Source organism: Podarcis liolepis, assembly GCF_965112155.1.
Source record: "Podarcis liolepis genome assembly, chromosome: 4".
Taxonomy (NCBI): Eukaryota; Metazoa; Chordata; class Lepidosauria; order Squamata; family Lacertidae; genus Podarcis; species Podarcis liolepis.
Genome location: NC_139558.1, coordinates 100,570,693 through 100,593,973, shown reverse-complemented (window position 1 = coordinate 100,593,973; position 23,281 = coordinate 100,570,693). Strand labels below are relative to the sequence as shown.

Sequence of the window (23,281 nt, the reverse complement as noted above, 5' to 3'; positions counted from 1 at the left end):
TTGATGCATATTCCAAATGGTTAGAAGTGGCGATGGTCCCTAGCATGGCATCAGCTGCCGTAATCAAGGTGTTGAGGCAGCTGTTTGCAACCCACGGGTTACCTGAGACCATTGTATCAGATAATGGGGCAGCTTTTGTATCCCAAGAATTCAGGGCATTCTTGGCTGATAACTTCATAAGAGGGGTCACATCCGCGCCCTTTCACCCATCCTCCAATGGGCAGGCTGAGCGCATGGTAAGAACAGCCAAAGAATCCATTGCGCGCTTAATGGAGGGTAACTGGTCAGCTCGCATCGCGCGAATGTTATTTTTGCAGCATGCTACGCCGTGTACCACGACAGGCAAGTCGCCAGCTGAGCTGCTCTTGGGTAGGAGACTGGTAACGGTGCTGGATTATGTCCACCCGGATAAAATGCCAAACCGTAATTCAAGAGCAACCCCCCAGGCTGAGACTGACACAACAAGGTATCTCGCCCCTGAAGATCTGGTCTGGGTGAGGAACTATTCACGAGGTTCGCGGTGGGTGGCTGGTGTGGTCACCCGGGCTAGTGGACCTGTGTCCTATTATGTGACCTTGGAAAATGGGCAAGTGTGGAAGAGACATATAGATCAGCTGAGGCGCTGGGCGCTCAGGAGGGAGGAGCCAGATAATTCATCCCTGGCTAACGACGCAGAGTTGCAAGACCAGAGTGAAAATGGCCCAGAGGTGCAGTCACCAGGGGCTTTAACAAATGAACCAGGGTCTGCTAGTCCTCACGATGACGAAGTACAGATAGGGGACCCTGAGATGTCTGGGACTCCATCTGTTCCTGACGAAACCCCTAGAGCAGCCCCTCTACCACAGGCAACACCCAATCCAGAACCTGCAACACCTGTTGTCAGGAGATCAAGTAGAAGTTGTAGGCCCCCACAGTACCTGAGAGATTATGTCTGCTGTGCTCACTGGGGGGGAGGGGTGTTGTGTATTGAGTCAAAGGATTTTATATCTGTATTATGATTGTCTGTATTTGCATTAGGGTAAAGTAACTGCCTTTTGGTTCCAGAGGGTACAGCTACTATTGGTTCATTTAAGCTGCTGTATTTGGATCCTCTGTCTTATTGGTTCCCTCCAAAAGGCAGGACTGTGATTGCCTGATATTGTTCCCTCCAAAATGTATCCTTTCTTGCTAGTCCCCTGTCCCTATAAATGTAGCTTTCCTCTCCCCAGACCTTAGTCTTGTTGCTTTAATAAAGAAGTGTTACTAGAGAACTGTCTCCAGCATATTATGTCAAGAGAGCTGAAATCACAAACCCACTATTCTCGTCATAAATGAATAATACTTTCCTATGCATGCTTTTTATACTAATATACAAAAGTATGCCATTCCCTTTTCCAGAAATGCTTAATTGCTAATTCAAAGGACTGAAAATGGATGGTTGTTGTTATTATGTTTAGAGAAGCATTTAATATTTGATGAACTATTGTATTTTAATATTTTCTTGGAAGTCGCCCAGAGTGGCAGGCGAAACCCAGCCAGATGGGCTGGGTATAAATGTATTATTATTATTATTATTATTATTATTATTATTATTATTATTTAAATTGATCAGGTTAGGGTTCTCCTTTCAAAAGAGGCAGGTGGAATCTGCAGGGTTGCGAATAGCGTAACGTTACTAATAGCATTTCGTTAGCGTGGGGAACCACATTCTGGTTGAAGGAGGCCAGGATTAGCCCCCAAGGCCTGGGGTGTCCCTCCCCTGTAATAGGACTTGGAATCCAGGAGAAAACTCTTGGAATAGCCTTGCCAGGTGCTCAGGGAGGGACTCACCTGTTCCCCTGTCCTTCTCTTTGCAGATGTGCTGCAGACTGTGTTGGAATGTGACATCAAGCTTTATTTACAGCGGAAAATAACAAAGAAACATGGTGTGAGCTGTCTTCCACAGCCGTCTCCAGAACAAAGGACGGAAGTGATTTACAGACTGACTTCCATTCTTACACAGACAGTACAGAAGGTGTAAACCTGGATATCATGTTACACTAGCAATGGGAGAATGAAATACTGACAGTTTGGCCCCCAATTTGGTCCAAGACCAAAGCTGAGAACCCTCAGGGTCCAGGAGTGCCAGGGACTCCGTGGTGGGGGCAGTGGGGGCCGCTTTGGCCCAGACTGGCCCCTGACCCTGAGATGCTCTTTCCTCCCGCAGGACCTCCGATGTTACGCCCTTTGGGAAAGTGGGGAGGAACAGAAACCAGCAGCCAACAGCATCCCTTCTCTGCTGGCCTTTGCCCGAAGGTCCCCCCATCTCAGAGCACGTAGCTCTCCCTCATGGATTCAGTCCTTTCATCACTTCCATCTCCCCAAGAGACTCCCAAGGCTGCTCATCCTCTGCAGTTGAGAACAGACGTAACTGAAAAGAACGGCTTACTCTTCTGGTGACACCAGAGAATTCTAGAAGACATTCACCCTTTCCATAGCCAAAATAAAAAAATTCCTTCCAGGAACTTACAAATAGTTTAATTGGCTAAAGGCTATCAGCATAAAAAAATTCCTTCCAGTAGCACCTTAAAGACCAACTAAGTTAGTTCTTGGTATGAGCTTTCGTGTGCATGCACACTTCTTCAGATACACGAAACCTCATACCAAGAACTAACTTAGTTGGTCTTTAAGGTGCTACTGGAAGGAATTTTTTTATTTTGACTATGGCAGACCAACACGGCTACCTATCTGCAACTGGAACCTTTCCATAGCATTATGGATGCACGATTCCCACAGGCAAGTTTCTTGGCAAGACAAGGGCCTTCGCTGGCCATAGAGTGTCCTCCTCAGGATTCCCAACGAAGGAGCTGGGTTGCAAGAGCTGCAGCTAATGGGGGGGCTGTCCTCCCCCCTCCCATCTCACCTGGCTGCTAGGTAGAAAAGCAAGACCCAGAGAGAGTTGTGGGAAACCCCGAAACCAGCTTGCTCTGTGCCGGAGCCAAAGCTGCGACTAATAGAGAAGCAAGATCTGTTCGGGTGTTGATGCTGTGAGCCCCTCCGTCCTACACTCAGGTTGTGTATGTGAGTAAATAAAACTAGATATCGTAAAGACGCCACAGTCTCCGCTGACTTTCGTTCCAAGGAAACCGAAGGTGGGGAAGCGCCTGGGACCCCTGGAATCTCACCGCTCAGAGACTGGGGTAGTTTGCAAATACAAACACACACACAATAATTTGTGCCTGTGTTCTTAATAGATAACTAAGTGTGAAGAGCATGTCATGTGCTTTAGCAACAGCCCTCCTGTAAATAAGGAAATGCAACCCCCATTGCTGGTTGACTCAAAAAAGCAACAAAGGAATCTGCTCTTGTGTCCCATGAGGTCTGTGGGGCCCTTAAGTAAGAGGAGCCACTTTTAATAACTGAATTAAAGAAATTTTAACATAATCAAACATTCAAATTTCATTTTACAATTTCAATTAACACCCCCCCCTCCGTGTCTTCCCCCAACTTCCCTTACTGGTTTATAACACCTCTGTTTCTTTTGCTTATAAATTTGTATTCCTTATATATTAAAATGAAGGTTATAACATTTGTCTCTTCCTTCTCATTTTTACCTCATAACTGCATTTTCTGTTTGTATTTGTCCATTGTAAGTGTATCACTCAAATCCTGCCAGTGAGTTCATTTCTATGCATTGTTTCTGTATATACATCTTAAAAGGTTCACAATCTTTTTAAAAGTCATTATTGTCCTTATATTTAAGTCTCTGAGTTAGCTTCACCATTTCAGCCTATTCCATCAACATTTCTTGCCAGTGTTCTTTCGCTGGTTTTTCATTGCCTTTCCATCTTTGAGCTAGTAAAATTCTGGCTGCTGTTGTCACATACATGGATGGATTTCTCTTATCTTTTTAGTAAATCATGCCCTAAAATACCTACTAAAAACCCTTCTGGTCTTTTAACAAAGATTATCTTAAACATTTTTTTCATTTCATTATAGATCATCTCCCAATAGGTGGAGCCAGGTGGGTCCAGGTCAAGGTGAGGGGGGGGTTGCCATGGTGACAGGGACCACAGACTTGCAGGCGGCCATTTTGGGTTAGTAGTGAGGCGGGTGGAGGAGAGAGCAGTTGGTGGCAGTTGACAGAGGACAAGGCGAGGCAAACAGTGGATTCTTATTTTCTCAGTTTCTTATTTTGCTTCTTATTTCATTTATTACTTGTTTTTCTCTTCCTGAAGATGTGCCACAGGCTTTCGTCATCCAGCAATGGTGAGTATTGGAGGAAACAAGAGTAGGGAGAGAATAGCTGTCAACGTTTCCCATTTTTAATGGAAATTCCCTTATTCCGAATAGGATTCCTCGCATGAAAAGGGAAAAGTTGACAGCTATGAGGGAGAGGATCCCAAAGACCTGCTCCCCGCTGCCAGGACTCTCAATTGTGAGGAATTGACAGCCTGACTTTTGCTGGAGCCAGAACAAGATCTCTTGCTCCAGGTGATGCAGAGCTGCCAGGAAGCTGCCTTTTAAAACAGTAGTATTTTGAGCCCGTACTTCAATTTCCCAGCAGCTCCCCTTGCCCCAGAGACACTTTTAGCATTCCATCTCCTCTACCTGTAGCATTGTTGAGCAGTGGGAAAAGTGACCTGGGAGGTGGCCTTGTGGCGACCACACAAGGTCCCCAGACGTTTGACGGCCTATTGATCCCTGTGCCACCACTGTGATCGCTTCCCCGCTGCCACCAGCCCATTTCTCTCGGGTACACACTGAGTCCAGACAGTTGTTAACATTAAACCAAATAAACAAGTTTATCTTATAAGCATTAACAAGTTTATGGTTTCAGATAATTTTTCTTGTCAGTTTCTTAACCTTAGTTTCCCCAGCGGCCTATACCTTCCTAATACCTTCTAACTGATTATCCCAGCTGTTTAACTGACTCCTCTTCACAGATTCTCTCCCTCTCTCATATCAGACTAGCCCAACCCACAGACTTATCCTCCTCTCCCTTCTCTAACTCCAGACTCACTTCCTAACAACTCTAACTCCTCCCCTTGGGTTCCTATTGGTTAATCATTTTACACTTAGTTAACCCTTTCCTTATGACCCAATATGATGTCACACGCCTAGGAGGGCAAACCCCACAGGCCTCCTTAAATATTTTAGGGGGGGGAGACACCTAGGTCTTTAAGCATTGGCGCCTATTCCTATACCTACAGGTCTCACGATGGTTACAACATACAAACACAAAACACCACATGTTCAAAAGGCATTAGATGTCAATCAGCCAAAGGCCAGGTAATAAAGGTGCAGATTTCTTTGCTCCTAAAGCTGTATAATGGTTTTCCCGACCTTTGTATGGATTCTTTTATGGGAAGTGAGTTTGAAGCTTTGACTGAAGCTCTTTCCACATTCCACACACTGATAGGGTTTCTCCCCTGTATGAATTCTTTGATGGCAAGTGAGTTGGTCCTTCTTCCTGAAGCTCTTTCCACATTCCACACACTGATAGGGTTTCTCCCCTGTATGAATTCTTTGATGGCAAGTGAGTTGGTCCTTCCTCCTGAAGCTCTTTCCACATTCCACACACTGATAGGGCTTCTCCCCTGTATGAATTCTTTGATGGGAAGTGAGACTATAGCTGTGATTAAAGCTCTTTCTGCATTCCACACACTGATAGGGTTTCTCCCCTGTATGAACTCTTTGATGGGAAGTGAGATCGGAGCTCTTCCTGAAGCTCTTTCCACATTCCACACACCGATAGGGTTTCTCCCCTGTATGAATTATTTGATGTGAAGTGAGACTGTGGCTGTGACTAAAGCTCTTTCCACATTCCATGCACTGACAGCGTTTCTCCCTTGTATGAATTCTTTGATGGCAAGTGAGATGGGAGCTCTTCCTGAAGCTCTTTCCACATTCCACACATTCATAGGGTTTCTCCCCTGTATGAAGTCTGTGATGGGAAGTGAGACTGTGGCTGTGACTGAAGCTCTTTCCACATTCAAAGCACTGATAGCGTTTCTCCCCTGTATGAATTATTTGATGGCAAATGAGATGGGAGCTCTGACTGAAGCTCTTTCCACATTCCATACATTGATAGGGTTTCTCCCCTGTATGAATTCTTTGATGGCAAGTGAGATCGCCGCTGTTCCTGAAGCTCTTTCCACATTCTACACACTGATAGGGTTTCTCCCCTGTATGATTTCGCTTATGGGAAGTGAGACTGGAACTGTGACTAAAGCTCTTTCCACATTCCACACACTGATAGGGTTTCTCCCCTGTATGAATTCGCTTATGGGAAGTGAGACTGAAGCTGTGACTGAAGCTCTTTCCACATTCTACACACTGATAGGGTTTCTCCCCTGTATGAATTCGCTTATGGGAAGAGAGACTGAAGCTGTGACTGAAGCTCTTTCCACATTCTACACACTGATAGGGTTTCTCCCCTGTATGAATTCTTTGATGGGAAGTAAGACTGCCCTTCTTACTGAAGCTCTTTCCACATTCCACACACTGATATGGTTTCTTTCCAATGAGATTTTGTTGATGGGAAGTGGAATGGGAGCTCTGACTGCAGCTTTCTCCACACTCTAAATTTTTACGTGGCTTCTCCTCTCTGGGGATTTTATCTTGGTCACCTTTGTTCTCGATTTCCAATTCATTACAATCTGCAATGGAGACAAAAAGCGGTTAGACACTCATGAACAAATGGAGAAGAACTGAAGGGAGCTGGGGGGGGGTGTTCATTATCTGTGTTGTTTGTCATTAACCAACATATTATGAGATTACATTAGTGGTCAAAATTGCGGAAGCCTTTTGGAGAAAAGTGTATGTCAGAGGTTTGATGGCTCAAAACTCTGCTTCTTTTGGAGTAATATTATAAAATTATATATCAATGGAAAGATAATTTAATCAAGAATTAATTTGACAGTGTGTTACGTGATTGCTAACAAGTTGGTTGGTTTTCTGGAAACCCAGAAAGCGATGTAAAATTGTACTATTAAGTGAACAAGGCTACAGTTATGAAGAAATTAGAATAAAGATTGGGGAAAACTTAACCAAAGCTGGCATTTCTATATTTTGGTAGAGGTATAAGGAGACTCAGTGACTACAAAATCAGACCGGTAAAGGCAGGAAAAGGTGCACAAAGGCAAGTGACGATCGAACAATGGAGAGACTGTCCCTACATGACAGAAGAATATTAACTGGGTGTATACAAGATGACATGGCGCAATGTAATGTGAAGTTGAGTGCAAGGACTGGTCTAAATGTTAGAGTTCTAAGGAAAAAGCCATTGCTATCTCTCAAGCAAAGCTTGAAAAGACAGAAGGAGGAGGAGGAGGAGGAGAGTTTGGATTTGATATCCCACCTTTCACTCCCCTTCAGGAGTCTCAAAGCGGCTAACAATCTCCTTTCCCTTACTCCCCCACAACAAACACTCTGTGAGGTGAGTGGGGCTGAGAGACTTCAAAGAAGTGTGACTGGCCCAAGGTCACCCAGCAGCTGTATGTGGAGGAGTGGAGACACGAACCCGGTTCACCAGATTACGAGTCTACCGCTCTTACCCACTACACCACTGCCATGACTAAACCCTTGTTAAGTGGACAGTGGAACAATGGGAAAGTGTTATTTGGAGGGATGAGAGCCAAATCTCCTTGCTTGGTAGTGATGGCATGAAATACGTGAGGAGAAGAATCAGAGAAGATTTACATCCTATTTGCATTACACCGACCGTGAAACACCCAGATAGCGTGATGATCTGGGGTTGTATGGCAGCAAAAGGTGTGGGCAGAATTTGTGTCATTAATGGGAATGTAAATGCCCCAGAATACATAAATGAAATACTTTAGCCCAAACTGAAGTGTTCCGCAGGTGATCTTTCAGAGATACTGAAGCATATTTATTTATTTATTTTTCTATTTCAACAAGATTCAGCTCCATGTCATGTTGCTGCTGTGTGCAAACGGTGCTTTCAAGATAATCCTATTCCACTGCCGTAAGGGTCTGGGACTAGCCCAAACATTAACCCAATCAGAAATCTATGGAGCCAACTAAAGAAAATTCTTTTTTTTTTTTTTATAAAAAAATTTTTGGTTTTACAAATTTTTAAAGACAAACAAACAACTAAAAAGACATACAAACACGTATAGTTTCATAACATTTTTTCATAAACCTCTTTTCCAGGACTCCCCCGTACCCCCCCCTTCCTGCATCCCAATGTCCACAATTTTTTAGCAACTTCTAAATATTCCTTTCCAACCTCTGTCATCTTAATCTTTTCTATATTCTAATCTTATATCACTGTATCCCTTTTTTCCCTCAAAACCTCGACATTCTAGCATTCATCAAGTTTATAGTAGTCCTTAAGATAACTCTTAAATTTTCTCCATTCTTCTTCCGCCGTCTCTTTTCCCTGATCACGGATTCTGCCTGTCATCTCGGCCAATGTCATATAGTCCATCACTTTCATCTGCCATTCTTCCAGAGTGGGTAGATCTTGTGTCTTCCAATACTTTGCGATGAGTATTCTTGCTGCTGTTGTAGCATACATAAAGAAAATTCTGTCCTTCTTTGACACCAATTGGCCGACAATGCCCAAGAGAAAGGCCTCTGGTTTTTTAAGGAAAGTACATTTAAGTACCTTTTTCATTTCATTATATATCATTTCCCAGAAAGCCTTAATCTTCGGGCATGTCCACCAAAGGTGGTAAAAGGTACCTTCAGTCTCTTTACATTTCCAACACTTGTTATCAGGCAAATGGTAGATCTTTGCTAGCTTGACTGGGGTCATGTACCACCTGTAAGTCATTTTCATAATATTTTCCTTTAAGGCATTACATGCCGTAAATTTAATACCGGTGTTCCACAACCACTCCCAGTCAGCAGACATAATGTTATGACCAATGTCCTGTGCCCACTTAATCATAGCCGATTTAACTGTTTCATCTTGTGTATTCCATTTCAGCAGCAAGTTATACATTCTTGATAAATTCTTAGTATTGGGTTCTAACAACTCAGTCTCTAATTTTGATTTTTCCACCTGAAAGCCAATTTTCCTATCCTGTTTAAAAAACTCCATTATTTGATGATATTGAAACCAATTTTGTACTTTATGTTTCATTTTCTCATGACTTTGTAATTTCAGTTTATCTCCCTCTTGTTCCAAGATTTCCCAATACTTCGGCCATCCGACCTCCATATTGAGTTTCTTCACTGCCTTAGCCTCCACAGGAGACACCCATCTAGGGGTTTTGTTTTCCAACAGATCTTTATATCTTATCCAAACATTAAACAATGCCTTTCTAACAATATGGTTTTTAAAGGCCCTATGCAGCTTAATTTTATCATACCATAAATATGCGTGCCAACCAAATGCATTATTGAAACCTTCCAAATCCAAAATGTCTGTGTTCTCGAGGAGCATCCACTCTTTCAGCCAGCAAAACGCTGCTGCTTCATAGTACAATTTTAAGTCCGGCAGGGCGAATCCCCCTCTTTCTTTAGCATCTGTCAATATTTTAAATTTAATTCTGGGTTTTTTGCCCTGCCAGACAAATTTCGAAATATCTTTCTGCCACCTCTTAAAACATTCCATCTTGTCAAGAATCTGCAAGGTTTGAAACAAAAATAACATTCTAGGCAATACATTCATCTTAATTACTGCAATTCGACCTAACATTGATAATTTCAACTTTGACCATATTTCTAGATCTTTTTTAATTTCTGACCAGCATTTTTCATAATTATCCTTATACAAATTCAAATTTTTAGATGTCAAGTAAACCCCTAGATATTTCACCTTCTTAACCACCGTCAGCCCTGTCTCCTCTTGAAATTTCTCCTTCTCCATATCTGTTAAATTTTTTCCTAAAACTTTAGTTTTTTGTTTATTCAACTTGAATCCAGCTACCTGGCCAAACTCTTGGATTATTTCTAACACCTTTTTCGTACTAGTGATTGGCTCTTGCAATGTCAATACTAGATCGTCTGCAAATGCTCTTAACTTGTAATGTTTAGCTCCGACCTGTACACCTCTAACCTGCTGGTCATTTCTAATCATATTTAGCAACACCTCCAGAACCGAAATAAAAAGCAATGGGGAAATTGGGCACCCCTGTCGTGTTCCTTTTTCAATCTTGAGTTCCTCAGTTATTACATTATTTACAATCAACTTAGCTTTTTGTTCAGAATATATTGCACCCATACCATTCTCAAAACCTTGACCTACCCCCATCCCATGAAGATTCTTTTTCATAAAACTCCCAAGAAATATTGTCAAAGGCTTTCTCCGCGTCCACAAAAATCAACACTGCTTTAGAGTTTATGTCCACCTCTAACTTCTCCAAAATGTCTATTATGTTCCTTACATTGTCTGGTAGGTGCCTTTTTGGGAGAAAGCCTGCTTGGTTCTTATGAATCTTTTCCATCAACACTTTTTTAAATCTTTTTGCCAAAATGTCTGCAAAAATTTTGTAATCCACATTAAGTAATGATATTGGGCGGTAGTTCTTCAATTGAGTCTTTTCAGTCTCTGTCTTTGGTATGAGTGAGATATATGCATCTTTCCACGATTCAGGTGCCTTCTTTCCCTCTAAGATCTCGTTACAAACTTCCTTTAACGGTTGAATCAACCACTCCTTCAAAGATTTGTAATATCTGGAAGTCAATCCATCTGGTCCCGGAGATTTGCCCAGTTGCATATTCTGAATGGCACCCTCTATCTCTTGTTCTGTTATTCTCTGGTTCAGATCCATCTTACTTTGATGAGAGATTTTTTGTAATCCATATTTATCAAGGAATTTGTCTATATCTTCTTCATTTTGTAGTCCTTGGGCATAAAGTTTTTTGAAGTAACTCACAAAGCAATTTCTAATCTCATTGGGTTTAGATATATTCTTTCCATCCACTTCTAGGCTTGTAACTGTATTCAGTTTCTGTCTTTTCTTCAATTGCCATGCCAGAAGTTTACCACATTTGTCTGCCGATTCAAATGTCCTTTGTCTCATTTGCTTTATCTTCCATTCAATCTCTTGATTCATCAATTCCATATATTGTGCTTGGTATAACTTAATCTCTCTCAAAATCTCCTGGGACTTTGGTTTTACTCTTAATTTTTTCTCTCCTTCCTTTATCTTTTCCAGAATTTTTTCCTTTTTCTCATTCTGTTCCCTCCTCTTTATTGAATTTTGTTGGATCAAAAAGCCCCGTATCACAGCTTTGCTTGCATCCCAGATCACTAAAGAAAATTCTTTGTTAGAAGCAATCCAGCAATAAAGCCCAATTAACAGAGGCAATAATTCAGTCTTGGTTTCACATTCTTACAGGTGCAGAACTAAAAATTTGGTTCACTTCATGGGAAGGCATTGTGAGGCTGTAATTAAAGCTAAAGGTTACCAATGGTTACCAAAGGTTTCACGTTTTTTCTTTATGACTACTGTTCCAATAAATACTCCTTCATAAAAGTCATTACATTGCATTCTTCATTAAATTATCTTTCCATTGATATATAATTTTATGGTATTAGTCCACACAAAAGTGGTGTTATGAGACATCAAACCTCAGAAATACACTTTACACAAAAGGTTTCCACAATTTTGGCCACCAGTATAAGTTGCTCATTTTAAGTTAATGTTCTTTTAATATGGGATCAGAATATTATTATTGATGTTTCATGATTATATATGTGTTGGAAGCCGCCCAGAGTGGCTGGGGCAACCCAGTCAGATGGCCAGGGTAGAAATAAAAATGTCAGCTTTGTTCCGGAGCTGACAGAGGCTGGAATGTATGAAAGCAGGCAAAGAGAGATAAGGAGACTGGAATGTGAGCCGGAATGTGAGAGGGAGGAGGGGCAGCCGAGTGGCAGAGCTTCAGAGAACAGAGAGCAGGCAGCAGATAGCAAAGATCCACAAAATACCAGTCTTAGCTCAGAAGGGGAGAGGCCAGGAATAGCTAGCCCCAAAACTCGAAGGCGCGAAAAGGTCAGTGAGAGGAGGGGAAAGAGCAGAAGCGAAAGGGTTTTCCCCCCTCTTGGAAGAAGAGGAAGGGGCGGAGTTTAGACTTGGCAACTGCAAACTTGGAAGTCAGACACGGAGTGAAGGAGCTCCGGAGTGATTTATGTGTTTGAGCAATAAACCCGAGATAATTACTGGCAGTGTCTCGCTTCTGTGGGAGAGCCAAGCCATTACAAAAAATTATTATTACTACTACAGTGGTACCTGTTCTGGAAAAAAATAAGTTTGTAAACCGAGGTACCACTGTATCATCCTCATCCTCATCACTGCTACTGCTACCTGAGATTACATAAGCCTAGCTCTTCTCGGGGATGGATTTTGTTTGGCCCAGTCATGGCATCCCCTCCATCTCCAATGTCAGTCCTTGTTATGGCTTGGTCTCCCACAAACGTGAGACGATTCTGGCTGTTAATAATTGCAGATTTATTGCTGAAACAACAAACTTGGACGGAGCTCCTCTACTCATCGTCCTCCCCACAAGATGGAGTTGCCCAGACTGAGCTCCTCCCCCTTCCCCAGTACGGAAGCCCCCACCTTCTCTTTCAGTATCTTTAAATTTGGCAGAGAATGCTTCCTGCATTCCAGCATCTGACTCACTCCTGTAGCTCTCACACAGCTGTCTGTCACTGTCTCTGTTTTTCTTCTCCCCTTTGTTCAGAGCTCAGATGACAGTTCCTCTCCCCCTCCTCTCTGCCTTCCGCTGCTAACTCTCCTCTCCCTAGGCCTGCTTCTTCTCTGGCTGGCAGCACCTGAGCTTCGCTGCCAGTCGTCTCTTTGGTCAACCCAAGGCTGACAGGAGCAATAACAAAAACCGGAAGCTACTTAGCTTTCCTAACAATTCTGAAGCTGACATTGAAGATGGCCTGGGAAGTTCAGACCAGCCCAATCCTGGTAGAAAAAGGAATAATTTCAGGGAGGTTGTTCAAAGGAAAAACTGGGGGTGGGGGTGTTAGGTTCCCAGGTGTTATAGGGAGCGCTGTTGAGCTCTGTAAAAATAGATGAGATTGGTCCCATAGAGGTATTTTTTGAATTTCCAGGCAGATATGACGATCCCACAGGGAGCCTTACCAAGAGAGGCCAGGATCCCACGATTCTCCTCCATGACGTCCTTATGCAGAGCTCTCTGGTCAGGATCCAGCAACGCCCACTCCTCGTCCGTGAAACGAACAGCGACATCTTCAAAGCACACTGGACCCTAAATGAAAAAGGGATATGTCCCCCTCTGAGACAGCAGAAATAGGATCTGCTACACAATTCTCTGTTGTTTCCTTCCTGTACATTGCGATGTTGTTTCAATAGGATTGCTTTGCTGCACATTTTAAATATGGATGCTTATTTTAAGTTTTAATAATGGGTATTTGTCTTTCAGCAATAGGTGGTACTCCACATTCTGTTTTTCAAGTCACTCTGCCTACGCAAGCATTCCAGTTTCCCCAATGGAAGGATTGACTTTTCCCTCTCCTCCTGAGCTGTTCTGGGGAGTTCCCTCCCAATGCCCTAGAGCCAAATTCAAGGGGTTCATGGGGGGAGCAATGGGGGGCAGGCCCCATTTTGTAGCGGATGGGGCTGGTTAGGTGAATCCAGGCCACTATTTGTTCTCATTTGTCCACTACTTAGAAACCAATCTGAGCATTCAGTGATCAATCTAGAAATAAAATAAGCCTCTGTTGGATGTCCATCTGTCTTGGATGATCTAGCAGAGATTCCTGCATTGCAGGGGGTCTCCTGGCTCTGAGAGACAAGCAGGGAGGGTGGCTTCTGGCAAAAGGAGAGGGAGCCACATGTGGCTCCTCCTCCTCCTCACTCACCTCTGCCTCCCGACCTTCCTCTCCAACTCGCCTCCTTCCTCTTCTGCCTCTGATTCTGTGCTGCATTCTGCCACAGAGTCTCCCAGGTCACAAAGCCCTGTAAACCCCTTCAGCTTCTGACACCTCCTCTTCCCAGCCTTCTCCCTTTCCCCCCCTCTAACCACCCATCCTTCTTCTACCTCTACTTCTTGGGCTCTCAGCAATCTTCCTTCCTGGTTCCCCAGCTGCTTCCTCCCACCATTCCTCTGTCCCCAACCAGTCCATGACATTGCTCCATCCCTCAGCCTCTGTCCCCACAAGGCAGCTTCCCCTGACCTGATCTGGTTCCACAGCCGCTGCTTCCCTTCTGTCCCCATGAAAAGACGGATCAGGAAGTCTTGCCGGCATCATTCTGTCACCTGCAAGAGACAAAAGGTAAACAGGATGCCAGGAGTGTCTGCTTCTCTCACAGGTGAAACAGGGCATCTCTAACTACAGATGGGCCTTTGAGAAATCCTTACCTGCTGAGAGCATTTGGACGTTTGTGCCCATTTCATATGTTAGTGGTGCAGAAATACATCTCCCCTCCTCTGGACCCTTGTTCCCAACTGTCTCCCCCCAAAACAAGATGAAAAGAACCCCCAGATGAGTTGGAAAACCAACAGAATGAGACCAAATGGAGAAAAACCACCTTCCTCCCTACCCAGTGGCCTCTCTCTGGTGTCCAACGGAGGCCTCTCTGCCTCACAGGAATCCAGGTCCATTTCTGCAAAGAGATCCTTTCCCTGAAAAAGAAACACGGATTAAAAACACAGAAAGGTGAGAAATATTAGAAAGAGAATGGCAAAAGGTTGACGGGTGTGAGGTCTCATTCCATAGATGCTTTCCTAGAAAATGGATGGGTTATCAGCAGAACATTATGGGATGTTCTCTGTCCTGTTTGGAGCCCCTTGGGAGTATCCAGAGGAAAGTCTCTCTCACCTGCTTTCTCTCCTCTGCCTGACTCAGGAGGAAACCTTCGGCCAGGGCCACCGCCTGGGAACTGGTCTCCGCTCCGCATTCCCTCACCCAACTCTCCATCTCCAGAGGAAGGACAGCCAGGAACTGCTCCAAGATCACCAGGTCCAGCATCTTAGCTTTCGTGTGCCTTTCTGGCTTCAGCCACTGATGGTCAAGGTGGCAAAGTCGACTGCAAACCTCTCGGGGTCCTTTGGCCTCCTGGCAGCAGAACTGCCTCAACTGCTGGCTCTGCACCTCTGAGCGGAGGGTGTCCTCCTCACCCAGGATCTTCTGCACTGGGTTTTCCCAGAATCCCCCACTGCTCCCAGTTTGGCTGGCATGGCCTCTTCCTGCTTCAGAGCCGGCTGAATCTTGCTCCTCCATTTGTGCTCTCAGGAAGCCTCTGAGAGATCAGAAGGAACCCTTTGGTCTTCTGACAAGTCCGTCTAAATGAGAAGCTCTAGCAAATCCTACAAAGCAAATACATTGTTCTGTTACAGAATTTGTGTGTGGGGAGGGGGAATGGTTCCCTGAGCAAGCATGGATGAGTCTTGCTGGGAACCAGGGCAGGATTGCACCGCATCCCAGACCATGAGCTATCTTTTTGAAGAGAAAGAGCAGGAAGAGGAGAAGAAATAAATCTCTAGCCTTCTAGCCACGCAAAATGTGGAGGCAACTGAAGGGATTTCTGGGAGATTAATCAACCTGGTTTCTGCAGCCTTCCAGTCAATGCATGAAGTCAGAACCGACTGACAAGGGAGTCATTTGTATTTTGTGAAAAATGGATGCTTGGCTCTAGTGGGGGTCCTCACCCGGGGGTCCTCAGGAGTTCCTCCCCCACCCCCACTCCCCTGCTTCTGTCTCCTTTTCGTGTACTTGGACTCTCTGCCGCTCTCCAGACAGACTCCTGGGGTGGGGTCCCTTTTTCTTTGCTCTGAGGGTCAGGTATGTATCTGACCAATCCCCTGAGAGCCAAGTGGGCAAAGCCAAAGACATCTCCTTTGAAATTTAGGTGGGTAATTTTTTATTTTAATATTATTATTATTATTCCTATTCCTATTATTATTCTGTTAGATAGCTTAACACACACACAGCCATTCATGCCAAAGTCCCTGGAGGCTTGGTGAGTAGCGGCGCCCATTTCCGGCTGCTTTGCCAGCAACAATCCCTTTGGGACAGAGAGGCTGTGGTCCTGGGATGCCATGCTCTGGGTGCGAGGGGATTGCTGCAGTGGCCTCCGTGGGGAGCTGCCCTGGGTGACGACTGGGAAACTGGTCCTCAATGCAGCAGCCAGACTATGGGCTGGGATCCCTCTCTTTATCCCTGGGCTTTCTCTCCCACCTTTCCTTCCTTCCTTCCTCTCCGTTGCTCTTGGGAGAGATTTTTTCAGAAAGGGGGGGCGGAGGGCCAAGTGAGTTTGGGATCCTCTGATCTCCAGGAAGGAGAGCGTGGCAGACCTGGCCCCTCCCGGATCAGGCCCCCCAGGCCCCCTCCCCTGCTGCAGCCCTGGGACCCCCCCCCCCGTCTCCCCACTGCACCCTCTGGGGGGGGGGGGAGAGAGAGGAGACTCACCAGATCCCAGGAGGGGACAGCGAGGCAGCCCTTGCAGGAGAGACCCCAAAGCAAGGAAAGGACTGGGGAGGGAGGGGCCTTGGCTCTGGAGGACCTGCCCCCTCTTGCTTCCTGGCCTCTCTAGGAAGGCAGCTCACTTCCCTTTAACCCTTGCCAAGCCGAGTCCCTCCACCTCAGCCCTCTCTCGCTTGGCAGAACCTCAGATTTCTATTATTTTTTATGGATTTAGGGGGCAGCTGCCCCCCTGGCTACGCCAATGCCCAGATATCCTTTTGGGGGTGAGGCTCTTGGCTGGACTCTGAGCATCTCCCTCCCTTGGGCGGAAGCCAGAGGAAGAGCTTGCAGGGAAAAGGGCTTTGCAGGAGGCAAGGAAGCTCCTCCTAGAATTCAGGAGTGGAGAGATAGGAGGGGATCCCAGGGTCATCTAGTCCAACCCCCAGCAATGCAGGAATCTCCGCTAAAGCATCCATGGCAGATGGCCGTCAGATCTCTGCTCAGAAACCTCCAAGGAAGGAGAGTCCACCACCTCCCAAGGGAGACCTTTCCCCTGCCCAACTGCTCTTAGGTGTCCCTCAAGGCAGCGGGTCCTGAGTTCTAGCCCTGCTGTAACAATCGCACTGGCTGCAAAGGAGAAACCCAGCGAGGTTCAAAAGAAATAAATCCTAGTCTCATCATAAATGAATAATACTTTATTATGCATGCTTTTTATACTAATATACAAAAGTATGCCATTCCCTTTTCCAGAAATGCTTAATTGCTGATTCAAAGGACTGAAAATGGATGGTTGTTGTTATTATGTTTAGAGAAGCTTTTAATATTTGATGGAGTATTGTATTTTAATATTTAGTTGGAAGTCGCCCAGAGTGGTTTGGGATCCCAGCCAGATGGGCGGGGTATAAATATTATTATTATTATTATTATTATTATTATTATTATTATTATTATTATTATTATTGATCAGGTGAGTGTTCTCCTTTCGAAATAGCGTTTTCGAAATCGCTAATAGCGTAAGGTTGCTAATAGCGTTTCGTTAGCGGGGGGAGCCACATTCTGGTAGAAGGAGGCCAGGATTTGCCCCCAAGGCCTGGGATGTCCCTCCTCCCCTGTAGTAGGACTTGGAATCCAGGAGAAAACTCTTGGAATAGCCTTGCCAGGTGTTCAGGGATGGACTCACCTGTCCCCATTGATACGGAACGGGGGGGGGGGCATGTCTTTTTCACCTTGGATGTGCTTATCTGTGCATATCTCCAGCTCTCTGCATATTCCCCCCTCCCTCCTCCATCCAGCTCTCTTGCATATTCACCCCTCCCTCCTCCATATGTTAATCTGTGTAACCCAACCTCTTAATGTATTCATGATGTAACTGGGATGTATTTTGCACTGTATTCTGGGATATGGAGGGAAATTTCAAAAGTTCATGTCACCCCTTTCTCTCTGTTCAATCTCGCCTTGAACCTGTTGCGCAATAAACTTGGATCTTCTGCAGTTTGCTCCTGCGTCCAGCTGAGCTCATTTTCTTCCGCAGGGACCCACGGACTTAGTCCGATGAGCTGGGTGGCAGAGTAACCCCGCACCCAGATTTTAGCCGTAACACCATGTTCTTCTCTTTGCAGATGTGCTGCAAACTGTGTTGGAATGTGAAATCAAGCTTTATTTACAGTGGGAAAAAACAAAGAAACATGGCGTGAGCTGTCTTCCACAACCATCTCCTCCTCGGTCAGAGTAAAAGAGAACAAAGGACGGAAGTGATTTACAGACTGACTTCTATTCTTACACTGATAGTGCACAAGGTGTAAACCTGGATATCATGTTACACTAGGAATGGGAGAATGAAATACTGACAGTTTGGCCCCCAATTTGGTCCAAGACCAAAGCTGAGAACCCTCAGGGTCCAGGAGTGCCAGGGACTGCGTGGTGGGGGCAGTGGGGGCCGCTTTGGCCCAGACTGGCCCCTGACTCCGAGACGCTCTTTCCTCCCACAGGACCTCCGATGTTACGCCCTTTGGGAAAGTGGGGAAACAGAAACTAGCAGCCAACAGCATCCCTTCTCTGCTGGCCTTTGCCCGAAGGCCCCCCCATCTCAGAGCAAGTAGCTCTCCCTCATGGATTCAGTCCTTTCAACACTTCCATCTCCCCAAGAGACTCCCAAGGCTACTGATCCTCTGCAGTTGAGAACAGACCTAACTGAAAAGAACGGCTTCCTCTTCTGGTGACACCTAAGAATTCTAGAAGACATTCACCCTTTCCATAGCATTATGGATGCACGATTCCCACAGACAAGTTTCTTGGCAAGACAAGGGCCTTCGCTGGCCATAGAGTGTCCTCCTCAGCATCCCCAACGAAGGAGCTGGGTTGCAAGAGCTGCAGCTAATGGGGGGGCTGTCCTCCCCCCTCCCATCTCACCTGGCTGCTAGGTAGGAAAGCAAGACCCAGAGAGAGTTGTGGCAAACCCCGAAACCAGCTTGCTCTGTGCCGGAGCCAAAGCTGCCACTAATAGAGAAGCAAGATCTGTTTGGGTGTTGATACTGTGAGCTCCTCCGTCCGACACTCCGGTTGTGTATGCGAGTAAATAAAACCAGATATCATAAAGACAACACAGTCTCCGCTGACTTTCGTTCCAAGGAAACCAAAGGTGGGGAAGCGCCTGGGACCCCTGGAATCTCACCGCTCAGAGACTGGGGTAGTTTGCAAATACAAACACACATACAATAATTTGTGCCTGTGTTCCTAATAGATAACTAAGTGTGAAGAGCATGTCATGTGCTTTAGCAACAGCCCTCCTGTAAATAAGGAAATGCAACCCCCATTGCTGGCTGACTCAAAAAAGCAACAAGGGAATCTGCTCTGGTGTCCCATGAGGTCTGTGGGGCCCTTAAGTAAGAGGAGCCACTTTTAATAACTGAATTAAAGAAATTTTAACATACATAATCAAACATTCATTCATTCATTTAATTTAATTGCATTAGCATACAGCCATAGCAAAATAAGACAATACAAAAATGTTGGAGACAAGCAACCAAACAAAATTCAAAGCGATATTGCTGGTGTAATGACATTAAAAATACCCTAAGACAATAATACAGAGATTTAGTTGCCAGCGCCAAAAAAATCTAATATGTGGATATAAATAAAGCATAAAATGGCCCCAAAATAGGCTCAGCACATTGAGTTAAAAGAATTAAAACAGGTCCAGGACTAGGACACATTACCCTGTCAGAGTAGCCCTGAGTTTCAGAGCCTGCACTATGAAGATTGCCACCCCACGTGAAATTTGGGGATTTGCGTCCACAAGAAGTGCTTTCAAACAGTCTTCCTTAGATGAAATGGAGGACAGGATCAAGAGGAGGAGCTTAGGTATTATTGGGTCATAAATAGGGCAGTAGAAAAAGAAATGTATGAAGTCCTCTACTTCATTCATTGTGCATGGACAAAGACGCTGAGTAATGGGGGTCTTAGAGTAGATCCCCTGCTGGAAGGCCGTGGGTATAGAATGGAAACGGGCCATAGTAAATGCTCTTCTCAAATTGGGCTCCGTCAGGTCTATCAAGTAGTTGGCAAGTGATCTTACCACTTTCACTTTAGGGAGCCACATGGAGAGGCGAGCTGAGGTGGACTGTGCCCGGTCCATGGCCTCATCTCTTGTAAGAATCCAGGCCCGGATTTTATGTTGGTGCCAAGATGACAGCGTGTCGAGATCTGGGAGGGAGTAGCGTGCAGTAATAGTCTCCATGGCCTTGGACCATTTGTTGCTATAAGAACAAGTTAAAAAGGCTTGCCTGGCTAGTAGGGAACCTGGGGCATTGATTAATTTGCAATAAAAACTAATGATTCTAATGTGGGCTCTCGCAACAATGGAGGGGAGGCCCAGTTCTGTTCTTAACTGTGCAGCAACTGAGCCCTTAGAGAGACCCAGTATCTTTCGTGCAAAAGAGTTTTGTAGAATCTCCAGCCGTTGAAGTGTTTTTAAATTCCACCCCCAGATTTCAACCCCATACATTAACATCGGGAGGACTTTGCTGATAAATGCTTTTCTGATTGGTGGAACCAACTGGCCGCCTTTTGCGTAGAAGAATTTCTCCAGGGCTTTGATGGTTCTACAGGCAGCCAGGATGGTCATATTTAGGTGAGCTGACCAGCTAAGCCTATGCTGAAAAGTGATACCCAAATACTTGAAAGCTGAACAATATTCAATAGAGTGGCCCTCAAAATTCCAGAATGACTTCCGGGTTTTCGTGCCAAAAGTAAGAATTTTGGTTTTGGCGAAATTGATTTTGAGGGAGTTGGTATCACAATATGTCATGAGCCCTCTGAGCATGTTGTTTAAGCCCTGCTTGGTTAAAGACAGTATCACCATGTCGTCCGCATAGAGTAATATGGGGATCTTGAGCTGTTGTAAAGAGGGGGCAGATTGATTTAGGGCCTGCATAGTTGTAACAATGTCGTTGATATAGAAATTGAATAGAAAAGGGGCCAAGAGGCAGCCCTGTTTGACCCCTTTATTCAGAGGGAAAGAATCAGAAAGAGCTCCCAGAGGGCCAAATTTTACTCTGGCCAATATGTCATTATGAATTTCCATAAGAGGTGGAGGAGTCTCTTATCTATGTTGGTGTGACTAAGCTTCTGCCATATCCTATCTCTAGGGATGGAGTCAAAAGCGGAGGTCAAGTCCACAAAAGCCGCATGTAGTTTGCATTTGAACCTGTTTATGTATTTATCAATCAGGGTGAATAGAACGAGACATTGGCCAGATGTGCTGTGACCTTTACGGAAGCCAGCCTGTTCCGGGTGGAATAGCTTTGTTTCTTCTGCCCACTCGATTAGTTTCTCTAGCAAGAATCTAGAGCAGGGGTCTGCAACCTGCGGCTCCGGAGCCGCATGTGGCTCTTTTACATCTTTGCTGCGGCTCCGGGGCGGATACTAGCGAGGGGAGGAGGTGCATTGTGCGCCCCGACACTCCTCACTGTGGCGGACGCTGTACTGGCTGTGACGTCGCATGGGGGCACCATCCCGACGTCACCTTCCGGCCCGCTGTCAGATCGTGGCTCTGGAGATATATTTGTTTTAAATGTCGCAATGGTTTTGCGGCTCCCAGTTGTTGTTTTTTCTTTGGAAACGGGTCCAAGTGGCTCTTTTTGTCTTAAAGGTTGCAGACCCCTGATCTAGAGTAAACCTTGTATGATATGTCCAGCAGGCTGATAGGTCGATAGTTACGTGGATCTTGTGGGTCCCCCTTTTTATGAATTGGGATGACTATGCTCTGTTTCCAGTTAGGTGGAATCTTAAGAGTAGCATTAATAGTGGTAAAGAGAGATGCAAAAATAGGGGCCCACCACGTCTGGTTCGATAAAAATACCTCCCCCAGGGATTTATCCCCTGATAGCATGCTGATTAGTTGTAGACATCTCTCTGGGGAAACTGGTTCCCAGGTGGGCAAGGCAGATGCTGGAAGAGTAGAGACTACGTTTACTTCGGGATCTGGGGCGGAATACAGCTGAGCAAAGTGAGAGTGCCAACTGGCTGCTGTGATGTTATTAGCGATGAATGAGTGGGGTCTTAAACCTGCATTAATTATATTCCAGAATTTCTTGTTGTCACGGGTTTTAATGGCCACTGACAGCGCCGTCCAGCGTTCTTTCACAAAGAGCAATTTCTTATGTTGAAGCAGCTTCTTGTAGTATGAACGGAATTGGGCTAACTCCCTAATTTAGCTCTGGGTGGTGTCTGATTTCATATCAGACTGAAGGAATCTAAGCCAACTTCTGCACTGTTTGCATTCTTGGTCGAACCAAGTTTGATTCTTCCAGGTTAGAATCGCATGGGGAGGTTTCGTGAGTGAAGGAAGCAAGTAGGCTAGAATTTTCTGGAAAGTTGAGAAATGATTCACATTCACTGTTAACAACTGAGCTTTCAAGGCTAGGATCTCGGGGGAATTTAGGAGGACTTTTATGTCTTGCTCCAGATAGGAATCCCACTTCTTACGTCGGGGGCTAAGATCGGTGGGTCCTGGAGGTGGAGTGAGCTGGGAAGCCCCAGCTGTGTGTGGAGGAAGGAGATGGCGATTGGAAGATGGTCACTTTTGGTTCTGTTAAACACATTGAAACAGAATGCCTTATCAATAAATGCCGAGGAGGACCAGATGTAATCAATCACGCTTGCCCCTCTCGATCCTAGAAAAGTATAGAATCCCCCGGACCAATCTTTGGGTGTGCCATGCAAGCTGTACAGCCCGCAGTTTATGGTAAACTCCAGTAGTATGATGCCAGCCCTATTGATGTACTTGTCATGTGAATTCCACGTAGGAAGCCACTCCTCTTCTATGAATAATTGCGACTTATGGGTGAATGAGCTTATATCTGCTCCGATTCTGGCATTAAAGTCCCCCATTATAAGGATCTCTGATTTTGGAAAATCAGCCACAGATTTATCGAGGATAAATCTTAAATCCTCCCAAAGCTGATTTGAATGAGGAGGGGAGAAGGTAGATGGATTGTACAAGTTTACACATAGGAAGTCCCCAACCGGGCTGTTAGTGATGTGTAAAGTTTGAATGGAATTACTCTCTAACCAAAAGAGAGGAGAGGTATTAAGTTGAAGCTCCTGCGAAACAAATGTTACCAGGCCACCACTAGGGTGCCCATACAAATGTGTTTTGGTCGCTGGAATCACAAAGGCGTCATAGCCCAGTAGGGATGGGGGGGGGGCGACGATTCTAGGCACCAGGTCTCTTGTATACCAATAATCTGGAATTTCGCTAAAAACTCTTTCATATCCCCGCCATCCTGTTTGGACGTCCATCCCGCCACATTCCAGGATAGCACATTAAAGCAGTTTGAAGAGGGACTATGTGCTAGTCAGTTACTCTGGTTGCTGGTGGGAGAGGCATTGCCAGGGGTCTGAGACAGCGCCAGGCGTGATATTGCCGAAGGTATCGAAGGGGTGGTAATTTGATTGATGTGGTCA

At 45.2% G+C, this 23,281-nt stretch overlaps 1 protein-coding gene and 1 long non-coding RNA gene across 2 annotated transcripts in view; one reads left to right on the top strand and one right to left on the bottom strand.

Moving 5' to 3' along the window:
* The window catches only part of LOC310705074 (uncharacterized protein), a 36,754-nt gene extending 20,345 nt beyond the window's left edge, over positions 1 to 16,409 (bottom strand). The window contains exons 1-2 of the mRNA XM_083499421.1: positions 16,322 to 16,409; positions 14,732 to 15,219 (exon numbers count right to left, since the gene is read on the bottom strand). Coding sequence (XP_083355547.1) covers positions 14,732 to 15,133 — 402 coding nt within the window. The 5' untranslated portion in view covers positions 15,134 to 15,219; positions 16,322 to 16,409. The remainder of the gene's footprint in view (positions 1 to 14,731; positions 15,220 to 16,321) is intronic.
* Positions 2,913 to 23,281, top strand: part of LOC310705487 — a 118,998-nt gene continuing 98,629 nt past the window's right edge. Inside the window, exon 1 of the long non-coding RNA XR_014525333.1 lies at positions 2,913 to 2,996. This is a non-coding gene — a long non-coding RNA (uncharacterized lncRNA). The remainder of the gene's footprint in view (positions 2,997 to 23,281) is intronic.